Source organism: Ornithorhynchus anatinus, chromosome 1, assembly GCF_004115215.2.
Source record: "Ornithorhynchus anatinus isolate Pmale09 chromosome 1, mOrnAna1.pri.v4, whole genome shotgun sequence".
NCBI lineage: Eukaryota > Metazoa > Chordata > Mammalia > Monotremata > Ornithorhynchidae > Ornithorhynchus > Ornithorhynchus anatinus.
Genome location: NC_041728.1, coordinates 1,834,840 through 1,851,820, shown reverse-complemented (window position 1 = coordinate 1,851,820; position 16,981 = coordinate 1,834,840). Strand labels below are relative to the sequence as shown.

Here is a 16,981-nt window from a genome sequence, read left to right as displayed (position 1 = left end):
GCACAGAGAAGTGACTTGCCCACAGTCATACAACTGACAAGTGGTAGAGCTGGGATTTGAACTCATGACCTTTGACTCCCAATCCCGTGCTCTTTCCCCTGAGCCACGCTGCTTCTCATGAAGACAGTGAGCCCCGCGTGGGAAAACCTGGTCACCTTCTACCTACCCCAAGGCTTAGAACAGTGCTTGGCATGCTTGGCATGTAAGTAGCGTGGCTCAGGGGAAAGAGCGCAGGCTTGGGAGTTAGAGGTCATGGGTTCTAATGCCGGCTCCGCCGTTTGTCAACTGTGTGACCTCGGGCAAGTCGCTTCACTTCTCTGTGCCTCAGGTACCTCATCTGTAAAATGGGGATGAAGACTGTGAGCCCTACGCTGGACAACCTGATGACCCTGTATCTACCCCAGCGCTTAGAACAGTGCTTGGCACATAGTAAGCGTTTAACAAATACCAACATTATTATTAGTAGTAGTAAACATTTAACAAATACCATATTTATCATTCTTATTCTTGTCATCGTGCATTTGAGTGTCACAGGACAGGATGCCGGGCTCCAGAAGGGCGCCTCAGCCCCAGCATGTGTCCGTAGACTCTGTCGAATCGCACTTTTCCAAATGCTTCGTCCAGTGCTCTGCACATAGTAAGCGCTCAATCGATATCGACTGATTGAAGCAACTTGGCCTAGTGGATAGAGCCTGGGCCCGGGAGTCAGCAGGTCCCGGGTTCTAGTCCTGGCTCTGCTGCTTGTTTGCTGTGTGACCCTGGGCAAGTCACTTAACTCCTCATGGCCCCAGTGACCTGTAAAATGGGGGTGAGGACTGTGAGCCCCATATGGGACAGGGATTGGGTCCAACCTGATTAGCTTGGATCTACCCCGGGGGCTTAGAACAGCGCCTCGCACATAGTAAGCGCTTGACAAATTCCAATTATTATTATTACTATGAACAGGGGTGCTTCACCCGCTGGTGATCTGTTAGCCCCAAACCTTGAGAAAGCAAACAGAGCGGGGAGCAGAAAACCCTGAAACAGTATCGCCTGATGCCCCGATGGACGAGGAAACGAGAGATCGTTCTCAGCAGCGGGACTGGCCGAGGGAATGCACTGAAATTGAATTCGACGGGACAATAATTACGGTATTTCTTATGCGTTCGCTATGTGCCAGGCTCTGTACTAAGCCCTGGAGTGGATCCCAGCAAATGGGGTTCGACGCAGTCCCCGTCCCACATGGGGCTCACAGTCTTAATCCCCATTTTACAGGGGAGGTAACTGAGGCCCAGAAGTGAAGTGACTTGCCCAGGGCCACACAGCAGATAAGTGGCAGAACTGGGATTAGAACCCATGACCTTCTGACTCCCAGGCCCATGCTCTAGCCACCGGGCCACGCTGCTTCCTCCGTGTCCGCTTTTCCTCCGCGGACTCGATCCCGCCGGGCGGAGCCCCCGGAGTTGGGCCCAGCTCCGGGAACGGATGCAGACTCTGGCTGCCGAGGAGATTTCAAGTTCTTAGATGCCTAACGCCCCGGCCAGGCTGAAACATGTGCCGGGGGGGAACAATTTGGAAATTCCCGAAGCTCCAGTGGTTTTACACCGGAGTAGATGTTCCAGTGCAATAAAACAACCAGCAAATTAGGGACCTTTCTTTCTGTGTGAATTTTTCTTAGTGGCATTTGTTCAGCCCTTATTACGTGCCAGGCAGAAGCTACTGTCCACAGACCCTCGTCCTCAGCACGTTCTGTGTGTGAGGTCCCACACTGGGTGCCCAGTCCTGTCATAATAATAATAATGTTGGTATTTGTTAAGCGCCTACTATGTGCAGAGCACTGTTCTAAGCGCTGGGGGAGATACAGGGCAATCAGATCGTCCCACGTGGGGCTCACATTAGTGGATGCCTTATTGAGCACGTGGATCTGACCGAGAGCACAAGCCGAGTATAAATCACAGTCCCCGTCCTGGAGCTTACCCCCGAAAGATACCTTCAGGAGAAGCAGCGCGGCTCAGTGGAAAGAGCCCGGCCTTGGGAGTCAGAGGTTGTGGGTTCTAATCCCAGCTCTGCCGCTTGCCAGCTGACTGTGGGCAAGTCACTTAATTTCTCTGTGCCTCAGTTACCTCATCTGTAAAATGGGGATTAAGACCGTGAGCCCCACGAGGGACCTGATTACCCTGTATGTACCCCAGCGCTTAGAACAGTGCTCCGCACATAGTAAGCGCTTAACAAGCACCAACATTATTACCAAGACGCTCTCTCTGAAATCCCCGTCGCTGCTAGAAAGGGCCTCGTTTCTTCAGGAGTCGAGAGCGCAAAACTCGTCCTGCTCGGGTACCGACCCCGTGTTCAATTAGCAACTGAGAAGCGGCGCGGCTCAGTGGGAAGAGCCCCGGCTTGGGAATCAGAGGGCGTGGGTTCTAATCCCGGCTCCGCCACTTGTCAGCTGGGTCACTTTGGGCAAGTCACTTCTCTGGGCCTCACCTCATCTGTAAAATGGGGATTAGGACCGTGAGCGCCACGTGGGACATCCTGATCACCTTGTATCTCCCCCCAGTGCTTAGAACAGTGCTTGGCACATAGTAAGCGCTTAACAAATGCCGCCATTATTATTATTATTATTATTATTATTATTAACTCTGCCTGGAACTGCCCCTTCCCAACTCATGACCCTCCCCAGCTTCAAGGACCTCTGACAAAGCCACCTACTTCAGGAGAGAGACACCCAAGAAATTTTAAGTATGGTGGTCTCTTGCAGAAGGGGTTTTTTTTCCTTTACGGTATTTGTTAGGCGCTCACTATGTATCAAGCACTGGTCTAAGCGCTGGGTTAGACAGGAGTGAATCAGGCCAGGTACAAGCCTATCCCACACGGGGCTCGCAGTCAAGTAGGAGGTAGGACACGTGTTGAATCCTCATTCTACAGCCGAGGAAACTGAGGTACAGAGAATAACCACCACAGTAATAAAGGTGATATTTGTTAAGCGCTTACTACGTGCCAGGCACCGTACTACGCTCTGGGACTGATACAAGCAAATCAGGTTGGACACAGTCCCCGTCCCACATGGGGCTCACACCGTTCATCCGAGGTAACTGAGGCACAGAGAAGTCAAGGGATTTGCCCAGGGTCACACAGCAGGCAAGTGTCAGAGTCAGGATTAGACCCCAGGTCTTTGTGCCTCCCAGACTCAAGCTTTACCCATTGAGCCACGCTGCTTCTTGACCAAGATCTATCCAAAGTACCCTCTTTAATAGTAATAATAATAATGTTGGTATTTGTTAAGCGCTTACTATGTGCAGAGCACTGTTCTAAGCGCTGGGGTAGATACGGGGTCATCAGGTTGTCCCACGTGAGGCTCACAGTCTCCATCCCCATTTTACAGATGAGGGAACTGAGGCCCAGAGAAGTGACTCGCCCACAGTCACCCAGCTGACAGGCGGCAGAGCCGGGATTCGAGTCCGTGACCTCTGACTCCCAAGCCCGGGCTCTTTCCACTGAGCCACGCCGCCTGAAGTGCTCAGCTCTGGAGAAAAAACATGGATCAAGGGCAGAGAGTCTTGATGCGGGGATGCAGAGGTCTGAAAAGTTACCACAGGCAAGAAGTGTGAGATTACGAGTCTGAAGAATTTCCTTAGCTTGGAGTCAAAGGATCGAGGGAGGAAATATCTGGCATGCCACGACTTGCAAATCTGGACGGATTCATTTCCTAACCCTCTGCCGATACTTTTTTAATTAAAGCGGGTGAGCTCCGGGGTGAATTTACGTGTTCCTTCTTCCTATCTGTAATTTCTTTTAGCATCTCTCTCCCCGGCTAGACCGGAAGATCCTTGAGGATAAGGGATCGCACCTACTAATTCTATCGGCATCGCCTGCAGGCTAAGTCGGGTGCTCTCTGCTCATGGCAGGTGCTCAGGTATTGTTTAACCGATTAAGAGTCCCACCCAGAGATGGGAAGCTGAAAAGAAAAAGTCACGACAATATCAGCTGCTTGAACGGCCCTTCTCAACTCCCACTAGGGACAGAAAAGGAAAGGTGAGGGCTTTGGTAGTGATGATAATTCAAAAAATAGCCACTGTGATATTTGCTAAGTGTTAACTACGCGCCTCCCCTCTCCGGGCCGCACCTGGAGAGTTTCCAATCCCCTACCGGTCCCGACTACGGGACGGAGAGTCAAGCAGAGGCCCGGCGGTTCCGTTCCCGGCTTAGGCAGTGGCCGGCGAGCGGAAGGCCATCTGCTGCAAGTCAAAACTCCCCCGTGCCGGGCAGCGGCGACACGGGGGTCGAGGGGGGAGAGTCGAGTTTACCGCGTGGAGGGAGGCGAGGGTCAGTCGCGTCCCGATTCTGACGAAGAAAACTCTACGGAGACACTACCGGAACGACTGCAGATGGAGGTGGGGCGACCTGGGAGAGACGTGTCCGTGGCGTCGCTACGGGTCGGACACGACTCGACGGCATGAGACCACAAGAACGACGATGTGCCAAGAAGCGTGCCCTGAGGTAGATCAAGACGATCCGGTTGGCCACCTCTAGACTGTAAGCTCACCGTGGGCAGGGAACGTGGTTATCACTCATTAACTCAGTTAATTGACTAATTAAACTCAGTTGTACTGTACTCTCCCAAGTGCTTTAATAAGTGCTCTGCACACAGTAGGCACTTGTACTGTACTCTCCCAAGTGCTTTAATAAGTGCTCTGCACACAGTAAGCCCTCCACCGAGAAGCAGCGTGGCTCGGTGGAAAGAGCCCGGGGTTGGGAGTCAGAGGTCATGGGTTCGAATCCCGGCTCTGCCACTTGTCAGCTGTATGATTGTGGTCAAGTCACTTAACTTCTCTGCGCCTCGGTTACCTCATCTGTAAAATGGGGATGAAGACCGTGAGCCTCCCGTGGGACAACCTGATGACCCTGTATCTACCCCAGAGCTTAGAAATAGTAGGCGCTTAACAAATACCAACATTATTATTATTATCAATAAATACCAGTGATTGACCGAGCCGGTTCCTGGTCCTCAGGGAGCACGGGGACTCTAAGTGAGAGGGAGAACGGGGCTTGAATCCCCCAACTACAGATGAGGAAACTGAGACCCAGAGAGACGATGCGACCTGCTCTAGGTCCCACGGCAAGCAAGTGGAAGGGGCAGGATTAGAACCCAGGTTCCCTGACTCCCAGGCCCGGGGTCTTTCCACCAGGCCCCGCTGCTTCTTGGTATCTACTTTTACTCAACGATGAGACCGTCCCTCTTCTCAGCCCCAGGACAGCCCCTCTTTAGGGGGTTTACTACCAGAGGCGCAGTCCCCGGTGACTTGTTCCTGAAGCGGTAAACCGTGAACACGGCCACAATTTGTGCTTTTAGGGAACGGACGCAAACCGCTTGAACGCGTTGGGTTTATGAGAAGACAGACGCTTTCCCCGCAAGACCCTCCCCCGCCCCTCCTTCAGAGCTCTGCTGAAAAGTCATTTATTTCTGCCCCGGAGCAGTCCCCAACTAACCCCTCCCTCCCCTCCCTTCCTATCGTTTGTTGCGACGTCCCTGCTCTTTTACGGATTTGCTCTCTGGCAAGGTGTCCGCTTTAAGGTCCCATTCAATTCTAAGTTCTCTATGGGCAGGGACCGGGTCTTTTCGTGACTCAGTGGAAAGAACCCGGGCTTGAGAGTCAGAGGTCAAGGGTTCGAATCCCAGCTCCGCCACTTGTCACCTGTGTGACTGTGGGCAAGTCACTTCACTTCTCCGCCCCTCGGTTACCTCAACTGTAAAATGGGGATGAAGACTGTGAGCCTCACGTGGGACAACCTGATTACCCTGTATCTACCCCCGTGCTCAGAACAGTGCTCGGCACATAGTAAGCACTTAACAAATACCAACATTATTATTATTATTATATCTGTATCTGTTATATACATACAGAGAGAGATGTGAATCTATCTATCTTATAGTTAGATATATATGCATTTATCCGATATGTATGTTATTTATATATGTAAGTATGCATAATAATGTCGTTCTCCCTCTCTAGACTGTGAGCTCATTGTGGGCAGGGAATATGTCTGTTGTGTACTGTCCTCTCCCAAGCACTGAGTAGAGTGCTTTGCACACGGTAAGCATGCAATAAATACGATTGAATGAATGAATGAATCCGGAGGTGCACAGCAAGAATAATCATAATAATAAAAATCCTGGTACTTGTTGGCGCCATGTGCCAAGCACAGTTCTAAGCACCGGGGTAGATATAAGCTCATCGGGTTGGACAGAGTCCCCGCCCCACGCGGGGCTCACAATGTGGGCGCTTGGATTCAAAGAGGAAATGAGAGGGCGGTGAAGGTCCCCGACGCCACTGACCTGTGCACATATCTGATGCATGACGTGGCCGAACTCGTGGAAGTAGGTCCTCACCTCGTCGTGCCGCAGCAGGGAGGGCCGGCCGGCGGCCGGCCGGGAGAAGTTCACCACCAGGACGGCCACGGACGTCATGCGGCTGCCGTCGGGGAGGAGGCAGCCGGGCTGGAGGCCGAAGCAGGCCGCGTGGCCGTACTTCCCGTCCCTGGATGGGCGAGAGAGCCCCGGTGAGCCGGATCCCGGAGGACCCTCTTTCCGGGGCTCTCTCTCGCTCATCAGTCCCTACGCTTGGGAGCCAGGGGTGCGGAAAGAGGAGGGTGACTGTTCGGGACGACCGGGGGGTGCTTACTGCACCTGGTCTGGCTTTCGGAGGATGGGGAGGGGAAACCAAAAAACCGACATACACGCCTAGCCGAAGCGTTCGATACTCTCACCTGGGGCTGTTTCCCTGTTTTGATAACCGATTACTGAAACGAAGAGGAACGTCACCCCCCCGTTCCACCTGAAAACCCAATCTGAATACTACCCGTTATCCCCGAGGCAGAGCCCATTCGATTTTTGCCAACGGGAAAACCGCATTCATTTGGAGTCCTCGAATTCAGAATTCCCGACCTTCCCGACCCACAGTTTTCTCCCCCTGCTCTCCCTTCTGCCACCCACGCCAGGAAGCTTTTGCCTGACGAAGAGAGTACTCCACTTAGGCGATGCTCAGCAAAGCCCCAGGACACACGCTTGAAGGACCGAGGAGAGAACGGCGAGGCAGAGAGACATTTCCTGAATTTCAGCCCATCCCTTAGGGATCGAAGGCGAGGCAGGCCGTTACAGACCGCAGGAAGCTAAATCCAAGTTCGGCGGACATACGGAGTCACACACGTTTACCCCACGGGGTGGTAAAATGGTGTTAAAAACAAACAAACGTACATTCACGTTGAATTTATCCCCCCATTATCCAAATTACTGGGCTCATTCCACTCCACTTTTTCATTGTCTTCTTTCAAATACAGCTATCCTGTGTCTATACAACAAAGTCGTCTGTGACCTTCATTTTTTTGGTAGGGGTAACGAACCCATAAAATGACTCATCTTCCAATTCTGTCGAAGACAACTGCATACCAAAACTTCCCGGAATTGGGGATGGAGAGCTGAGACATTTCACTCTGTCTCTCCCCGCTTTCTCCTCTGGCTCCGAGCCTGAAGCCGGGTCAGAGACCTAGGCTGGAAGACCCGAAGTTTGTGGGTTTTTCCCTTCTTAGAAGAGTGGTCGGGGCTGAGCGCCAGTGCTCTTGAGCCCAGGAAAAAAAACAAGTAGAGGTTTGTTTGTCTTTTCTCCTGCCATACCCTTCTTGGTGGGGGTGTGCGTTGAGTTTGTACGCCCGTGTGGGAGTGTATATGAGTGTCTCGCTCTACCTCCCTAAATGACTCCTTAAACTGAGTTTCCAACAGTAAATTATCCTGAATGAAGCACCATGGTAGAAATAAAAGGTACATGAGGTGTCAGGTCAAGAAAAATGAGGGGAAAAGGCAAAGATGAGCTACTGAATTGGCCGTCTCAACACACACACAAAGGTTAATAATGACAATAATAACGGTAATAATAACTGTGGAACTTGTTAAGCGCTTACTATGTGCCAGGCACTGTACTAAGGACTGGGGTGGAGACGAGCAAATCGGGTTGGACTCGGTTCCCGTCTCACATGGGGCTCCCAGTCTCCATCCCCGTTATATAGATGAGGGAACTGAGGCCCAGAGATGTGAAGTGACTTGCCCAAGGTCACACAGCAGACCAGTGGCAGAACCGGGATTAGAACCCATGACCCTCTGACTCCCGGGCCCGCCCTCTATCCACTACACCAAGCCGCTAGGGAGGAATTCATTTTTCCAAACTGCAGCTTTTGATTTAAGGAAGCTTCTCCCGGCCCTCCAGGATAACCATCCCTTACTCGAGGATGAACGACGGGCTCTGAGGGAGAAACATCAGGGGCCACAGCCCTGAGACGCGAGGGGTCGGAAAATAAAGCACTTGATAAATACGACTGACCGACTGAATGACTATTTGGAGCTAAGCTGTTGTCGCGGAGGGAGTCTGGGGTGTTTCGTTTCGTTGTCTGCCTCTCCCTTCTAGACCGTGAGCCCGTTGTTGGGTAGGGATTGTCCCTGTGTGTCGCCGATTGGACTTTTCAAGCATTTAGGACAGGGCTCTGCACACGGTAAGCGCTCAGTAAATACGAATGAATGAATGAATGAAGAGCTCAGGCTGCCCTCATGAGTGCTCTGCAGACAGTAAGCGCTCAGTAAATACGACTCAAGAGCTCAGGCTGCCCTCATGAGTGCTCTGCAGACAGTAAGCGCTCAGTAAATACGAACTGAAGAGCTCAGGTTGCCCTCATGAGTGCTCTGCACACAGTAAGCGCTCAGTAAATACGACTGAATGAAGAGCTCAGGTTGCCCTCATGAGTGCTCTGCACACAGCAAGCGCTCAGTAAATATGACAATGAATGAATGAAGAGCTCGGGTTGCCCTCATGCTCTCAAGCCGCCAATTCCAATAATTAGAAGCTGCAGGTTCCCCTCGCCCCCGAACCCACACCCGAAGGCCCAGAGCGATGGACGGGGGCTACCTTGGGTAGAGGTCCAGGTAGAACTGTCCCAAGGTCTCCCCGGTAGCCTTATCCTTCACGGCGTAGAGGGTGACGCTCTCATTCCAAACGCTGGCGTCGGCCACTTGCTCGAACGACAGTCCCAGCAACTCCTGGTAGATGGTCAGCAGGCCTTCCGTGACCGCTTCGATGGGGAAGTACTCCTTGAGCTTCTCCTGGTCGATGGAGAATTTGAGCTCCTCTACCCGGGTCATGTAGTAATACAGATCCCAAGCGTTGATTTTCCCGTCGTAGTCAAACCCCCGCTCCGCGCACTCTTTTTTCTTCAGGTCCAGGATCAGCTGGCGCTCCTCCTCCCCTAGAGGTTTCAGCTTCTTGCTTAAGTCGTCTGCGAGGACCAACGCAAGAGGTTACCTTTCGTTAGCTTTAGGAACCGGAGGGAGCCTAGTGGGAAGAGCCCGGGCCTGGAAGTCAGAGGGCCCGGGTTCTAATCCTGACTGCGCCGTTCACCTGCTCTGTCACTTCACCTGCTCTGTCACCTCGGGTAGGTCGCTTCACTTCTCTGGGTCGTTCCCCCAACCGCAAAATGGGGATTCAAACCGGTTCTCTCTCCTTCTTGGACTGTGAGCCCCGTGTGGGACCTGATTAGCTTGTATCTACCCCAGTGCTTGTAAGCTTGGCATACAAGAATAATTACGGTGTTTGTTAAGCACTTACTCTGTGCCGAGCAGTGTTCTAAGCGCTGAGGGGGATACTAGGTAATCAGGCTGTCCCATGTGGGGTTCATAGTCTTAATCCCCATTTTCCAGATGAGGGAACTGAGGCACAGAGAAGTGGCTTGCCCAAGGTCACACGGTAGATAAGTGGTGGAGGCAGGATTAGAACCCACATCCTGACTCCCAAGCCCCTGTTCTTGCCACTAAGCCACGCTGCTTCCCTTGTAAGTGCTCAGCAAAACCACTATCATTATTATTCTTAGCTTTTCTCCTTATCTCCACTACTTATCTCACTCACCTATCTGTCCATTTCTCTTTCTTGCTCCTATCTGTGAATCCTTTTTGCTCCTTCCTCCCCCACTATGCTGTGAACTCTTTAAGAGCAGGAATCAGGTCTCCTACATAATAATGATGGCATTTGTTACGCGCTTACTCTGTGCCAGGCACTGTACTAAGCGCTGGGGTGGATACAAACAAATCGGGTTGGACCCAGTCCCTGTCCCACCTGGGGCTGTCTCAATCCCCGTTTTAGGGATGAGGAAACTGAGGCACAGGGGAGTTAAAAGACTCCCCCAAGGTCACACAGCAGGCAAGTGGCAGAGCCGGGATTAGAACCCATGACCTTCTGACTTCCAGGCCCGGGCTTTATCGGCTACTCCGTGCCGCCCTTCACGCTCTTCTTTAGTCCATCTAAATGTATTCTCCCAAGTGTTTGGAACAGTGATTGTTAGACATGTTTCTCCTGCTTAATAATAATAATAATAATAATGTTGGTATTTGTCAAGCGCTTACTATGTGCAGTGCACTGTTCTAAGCGCTGGGGTAGATACAGGGTAATCAGGTTGTCCCACATGAGGCTCACGGTCTTAATCCCCATTTTACAGATGAGGTAACTGAGGCACAGAGAAATTAAGTGACTTGCCCAAAGTCACACAGCTGACAGGTGGCGGAGCCGGCCCTCGAACCCATGACCTCTGACTCCCAAGCCCGGGCTCTTTCCACTGAGCCACACTGCTTAGACCGTGAGCCTGTCACTGGGCCGGGACTGTCTCTATCTGTTGCCGAATTGTACGTTCCAAGCGCTCAGTACAGTGCTCTGCCCATGGTAAGCGCTCAATAAACACTACTGAATGAACACAGTAGATGTTCAGGAAATACTATTGATTGATTTTGCAAGTTAGAGCCCTAGTCAATCCTTGGAAGGATCTTTCTGCCAGGTTGAAGAAACACAACTCTAGGCGGTAGATTTCACTTTTGAGTCCAAAAAGCTTCTAAGCACAAGGATATGCTCCCTTCACCGCTGGTAGCACTATAATGGCATTTATTAAGCACTGATAATAATAATAATAATTTTGGTATTTGTTAAGCACTTACTATGTGCCAAGCGCTGTTTTAAGCGCTGGGTAGATACAAGGTGATCAGGTTGTCCCACTTGGGGCTCCCAGTCTTCATCCCCATTTTCCAGATGAGGTCACTGAGGCCCAGGGAAGTGAAGTGACTGGCCCAGGGTCACACAACTGATAAGTGGCAGAGCCGGGATTAGAACCCACGACCTCTGAATCCCCAGCCCGGGCTCTTTCCCCTGAGTCACGCTCCCTCTCAAGAGATCTGATAGGACGTGAATCACTGAATCGAGAGCTGGCGGGAGAGGAATGAATGGACATAAATTCAGATGCAATCCCTGCTCCCAAAAGTAGCCTGTGAAGGTGGTCCAACCCCATTTGCTTCTATCGAGTGCTCAGTAGAGTGCCTGGCACATAGTAAGCATCTAACAAATACCGCCGTTATTCACAGTGCCTAGCCATTCATTCAGTCGTATATATTAATAATTATGGTATTTGTTAAGCGCTTACTACATGCAGAGCACTGTTCTAAGCTCCGGGGTAGACACAAGGTAATCAGATTGTCCCACGTGGGGCTCACATTTTTTTTTTTACCGTGTGCGGAGCACTGTACTAAGCGCTTGGGAAAGTACGACAACAAACGGTGACGTTCCCTGCCCTCATTGACCTCACAGTCTAGAGGACGGGGGGATGTGTTTAGTCCTGGGGTGCGTAAAAGAGAATCTGATCCAACGCAGTCTCCGTCCTACCAGGGGCTCACAGTGTAAGAGGGAGGGAGAGCGGAGATTTCGGGTTGAGAAAACTGAGTGTGAGAGGTATAAAACCCAAGCGCTCGCTCCCCGGGGGTGAAGGCCCCGCTTGCCTTTCCCGGCCTGATTCCCAGCCTTGCTCCGGCCTGGCCACTGACGAGGCCTCAGAGTTGCCATTTTCTGGGGAATGGCAAAAAAAATTCCCAAAGAAGCGGGGGAAAAAAAGAGTCAAAATGGTTTTCTGGCTTATTAGCCCTTCAGAGCTTATCTCCTCTGCCACGGCCTAAATAATAATAAATACTAATGGTGGTATTTGTTAAGCTCTTAGTATGTGCAAAGCACTGTTCTAAGCGCTGGAGGGCTACAGGGTGATCAGATTGTCCCACATGGGGCTCACAGTTTAAATCCCCATTTTTACAGATGACGTAACTGAGGCACAGAGGAAGTGAAGTGACTTGCCCAAAGTCACACAGCTGGCAAGTGGCGGAGCCGGGATTAGAACCACTGACCTCTGACTCCCAAGCCCGGGCTCTTTCCACTGAGCCACGCTACTTCTCTAAAATCCCGGCTTCCCGTCAACCCACGGGCAACGCTTAAAATGAAAAGTTGGTGCTTCTGGCAGAAACTTAATATGATTGCTGAGAGTGAGGGGATTCTGAAAACAGGATGCCCCGGCCGCCGCCAGCTGTTTTTAAACTTTGAAAGGCTCCTCCGTGAGCTGAGGGTAACAGGAACCTCCGCTTCCTTTCTCTGGTCTCGGGGAAGTAAAGAGTGGGAAGACCAGAGTCATACTGCTGCCCAGCACCCATTCTTCTTCCCGAGCGGGCTTCTCTTCTGTCACAAATAAATGCACAGCTATCGAGAGCAACCCGCGGCTAACTTTTCTCCAAAAAGCTCAAATTGCCTGTACTAATTCCCCCTACGACCCTCTTCGCGTAGAAATGATTAGAGTGTGAGCCCGTCAGTGGGCAGGATTGTCTCTGTCGCCCAATTGTCCATTCCAAGCGCTTAGTACGGTGCTCTGCACATAGTAAGCCCTCAATAAATACTATTGAATGAATGAATAATATAAATAATTGTAGTATTTAATAAGAACTGTGGTATTTGTTAAGCCCTTACTGTGTGTTAAGCCCTACTCTAAGCGCTGGGGTGGAATCAAGGTAATCAGGTTGGCCACAGTCCACGTCCCGATCTTGATCCCCATTTGACAGATGAGGTAATCGAGGCACAGAGAAGTGACCCGCCCAAGGTCACACAGCAGACACGTGTCCGAGCCGGGATCGGAACCCACGACCCGACTCTCAGGCCCGTGCTCTTCCCACTAGGCCACGCTCGTTGTGGGCAGGGAATGTGACTCTTTATTGTTATATTGTACTCCCCGAGCGCTTAGTACAGTGCTCTGCACACAACAAGGACTCAGTACGACCGAATGAATTTACCGTGTGCCAAGCACTGAACTGAGCCCTAGAGAGACACGAGCTGATCGAGCGCCTCGATCACCTCGTATCGGAACTACCCACATGAGGTTCCCAGGGTAAGTGGGAGGGAGAGCAGGTCTTTAGCCCCCATCTGACAGATGAGGAAACTGAGGCACAGGGAAACGAAGAGACTTGCCCCAGAAGGGGGTTACTGTGGCCTTGTTCTCCTCCCCCGAGAGTCACCCGGCCCTATGAGGGCAGTCCCAGTAACAGGAACTGCGGGAACCAGCTCGATGCGGAGGGAGGGAAATGAGCCGGTGTAGAAACAGATGCCGGAACGCACCGAGGAAGACAGCTACGCAACTGGTGCTCTTCGCAGTGTTCACCTCGAGAACGAAGTCGGCGTGGGTGTTATAGCCAAGCAGCTCTGCTACTTTGGCACGGAGAGGAAGCAACTCCTGAAGGATCTTGGTGTTCTCCTAAGAATTTAATTAAAAAAAAAAAGGGCGATAATTAATAGAAGACAAACCCATTAGGAGGAAAAACCTATTTCGGTTCAAGCTGACGTCCCTCGTGGGGCTCCTTGAAAAGAAGTTTTAATATTGTCCCGGGAGAGGACATCGGGCCGGCCAGTTCCGGCTCGCGGAATTCCCTTGCCGTCAGTCTCGTCTGGTGCCGCCGAGTCGTTTCCGACCCACGGCGACCCCCGGACGCGTCTCTCCCAGGAACGCCCCGCTCTCCGTCTGCAACCGTTCCGGTAGTGGATCCACAGTGTTATCGTGGCCCAAATCCGGCAGCGGTTGACCCTCACCTCCTTCCGCGCGGTAGACTCGAGTGTCCGCCCCCCCCCCCCCCCGACTCTCTCCGGAGCCGCCGCTGCCCGGCACGGGGGAGTTTTGACCCAGAGCCGATGGCCTGCCGCTGGCCAGCCACTGCCCGAGCTGGGAATGGAACGGACAGGCCTCTGCTTGACTCTCCCTCCTATAGTAGCCCAGAGAAGGGAAGTGACTTGCCCAAAGTCACAGCAGACAAGCGGCGGAGCCGAGATTAGAACCCATGACCTCTGACTCCCAAGCCCGGGCTATTTCCACTGAGCCACGCTGCTTCTGCTTGTATGTACCCCAGTACTTAGAACAGTGCAGCGTGGCTCAGTGGAAAGAGCACGGGCTTTGGAGTCAGGGCTCATGAGTTCGAATCCCAGCTCTGCCACTTGTCGGCTGTGTGACTGTGGGCGAGTCACTTAACTTCTCTGGGCCTCGGTTCTCTCATCTGTAAAATGGGGGTTAAGACTGTGAGCCCCACGTGGGACAACCTGATTCCCCAATGTCTACCCCAGTGCTTAGAACAGTGCTCGGCACATAGTAAGCGCTTAACAAATACCAACATTATTATTATTATTATCACATAGGAAGCATTTAACAAGTACCATAATAATAATTATTATTATTATTATCTCGTCTGGCAGACGGGGCCCTGGTCATGGGCTACAATCCCTGCTACTCTCCCCTCCCTATCCCTGCTTCCCCACCACAGCGGGCAAAGGGCTGGGTGGTGAAAAGGTGACTTCGTCACGTGACTTAACTTCTCTGTGCCTCAGTGACCTCATCTGTAAAATGGGGATTAAAACTCTGAGCCCCACGTGGGACAACCCGATGACCCTGTATCTATCCCAACGCTTAGAACAGTGCTCTGCACATAGTAAGTGCTTAACAAATACCAACATTATTATTATTATTATTCACCTGCACGACACGGCACCTCCTCACCCACCGGCACGGCAAAAAATAAAACCCTTTCACTGCCCGAACTGCGCACAGTCCACACTTCGTTACTGGAGACGAAGGAAAGCAACGCTGTTCCCCAAAATGGGCAAAAAGCAATGCTCAACCGCAGCATCTCTAGGTACCTCTTTGCACCTTGTGTTAAAAGCAAGCTCCATCTTCCTTCTGGTCTCCGAGATGCAGCACTTTTTCATGACCGGAAAGTAGTGGGGATATTTCAAGGTAACTTTATATTTGTTATTTTCCACCTTTTCTAAGCTGTCAATGAAATCATCGGGAAGGGAGCCTGTTTGAAAAAACAAACAAAAAACAACAGGTTTTGCCATAAATTCAATTCCCCGCCTTCAAAAATGGGTTTCTTTGGTGTTGAACAGTGCATTTCTTTTTTAAAACAGATGCATTCATATGTTCAATCCTATTTATTAAGCATTTACTGTGAGTAAAACACTGTATTACGTGCTTGGGAGAAGACAATATGACAAACAGACATATTCCCGCCTTTAAAAATGGGTTTCCTTGGTACCGAACAGTACATTTCTTTTTAAAAACAGATGCATTCGTTCACTCAATCCTATTTACTGAGCACTTACTGTGAGTAAAGCACTGTTCTACGCGCTTGGGAGAAGACAGTATGACAGACAGACACATTCCTGCCCACAACGAGCTCACAGTCTAGAGGGAGAGACAGACTTTAATATAAATAAGGATAATAATGTTGGTATTTGTTAAGTGCTTATTATGTGCCGAGCACTGTTCTAAGCACTGGGATAGATCCAGGGTAATCTGGGAGTCCCACGTGAGGCTCACAGTCTTAATCCCCAACTGTATATATAGAGACATATACAGTGTATATATAGGTGCTGTAGGGATGGGAGGGAGGGTGATTGAAGGAGCAAGGAAGAGCGGCGCTGTAGGGAGTGGGAGGATTTGATGAACGGACATTAGAAAATAATAATTATTACAGAAAATATTATATAATTATAATAGAAAATAATAATCCTTCCTTCAGGTACTGTAAATGAGACCCAGACTTGACAGACTATAAAATTAAAATACTATACTTCATTTACTATAAAATTAAGTAAACAACAAAAAAGAGAGAGACAGACTCGGGTCAGAGTCAGAGGAATCAGAATCAGACCGGGTTGCAGCTGGAAGGATTTAGACTCGAGACAGTGATACATCAGACAGTTTTGCAAAAAAGAGACCTAACCCCTAAACCCTCCCGTCTTCAAAAGGAAAATACTTATACAGTCCCCCCTCTGGAATATAAGCTTGCTGTAGGCAGGGACGTGGCTACCAACACTGTTAGACTGCACTCTCTCAAGCACATAATAAGAAGAATAACAATAATTAAGTGCTTATTACGTGCCAAGCCCACTTTGAAGTGCTGAGACAGACACATGTTGGTCAGGCTGGACATAGTCTTTGTCCCACACGCGGCTCACAGTCTTAATCCCCATTTTACAGATGAGGCAACTGAGGCACAGAGAAGTTAAGGGTCTTGCTCACGGGACGGAGCGCGACCTCGGACTCCCGGGCCCGGGCTCTTGCCATTAGGCCACGCCGCTTCCCAGCAGACCGTTCCGCACATACAGTCAGCGCGCCATAAATAACGACGATCGCCTACCAAGTTCATCCTTGGAGAATGTCAGGAAGCTGTTATCTTCATTAAGGTTCTTGTTGAAGTCTATACACAGTTCACTCATCCGCTTCTTCATCGATTTAATTTCCTGAATTGCAGGAAAAGGAGAGGAACGGTGAAAAGATCACGGCACCCATTCTGAGGTGCCCTTGAAAATTTGCTCGCCGGGAAGCGTCTGAAACCACGCCCTTTCGGGTGAGGTCAAATATACGGTGGCATTTTGCCTCTCTCTCGGTTGAGAGTTCAAGTGAAATCCGCTACCCCGTTAATAGCGGGGTATTAATAGGTTAATAGCGGTATTAATAGGTTAATAGCGCCTCCGGTGACTATCTAGGGACCTAAGAAGAGAAGCAGCGGGGCACCAGTGGTTAGGACAGTGCTTGGCACATAGTAAGCGCTTAACAAATGCCATCATTATCATCA

General features: G+C 50.8%; 1 protein-coding gene across 4 annotated transcripts in view; it reads right to left on the bottom strand.

Moving 5' to 3' along the window:
* The window catches only part of NLN (neurolysin), a 73,065-nt gene that overhangs the window by 21,161 nt on the left and 34,923 nt on the right, over window positions 1–16,981 (bottom strand). For 3 of the 4 annotated variants that reach the window (XR_003760117.2, XM_029066911.2, XM_029066912.2), the window contains exons 5-9: window positions 16,544–16,646; window positions 15,039–15,199; window positions 13,476–13,611; window positions 8,928–9,294; window positions 6,314–6,515 (exon numbers count right to left, since the gene is read on the bottom strand). Coding sequence is in view for 3 of the 4 variants with exons in the window: in XM_029066911.2 (XP_028922744.1) it covers window positions 6,314–6,515; window positions 8,928–9,294; window positions 13,476–13,611; window positions 15,039–15,199; window positions 16,544–16,646 (969 nt within the window). In the remaining variant the exon portion in view is untranslated. The remainder of the gene's footprint in view (window positions 1–6,313; window positions 6,516–8,927; window positions 9,295–13,475; window positions 13,612–15,038; window positions 15,200–16,543; window positions 16,647–16,981) is intronic. The other variant, XM_039910529.1, reaches the window with a different exon arrangement.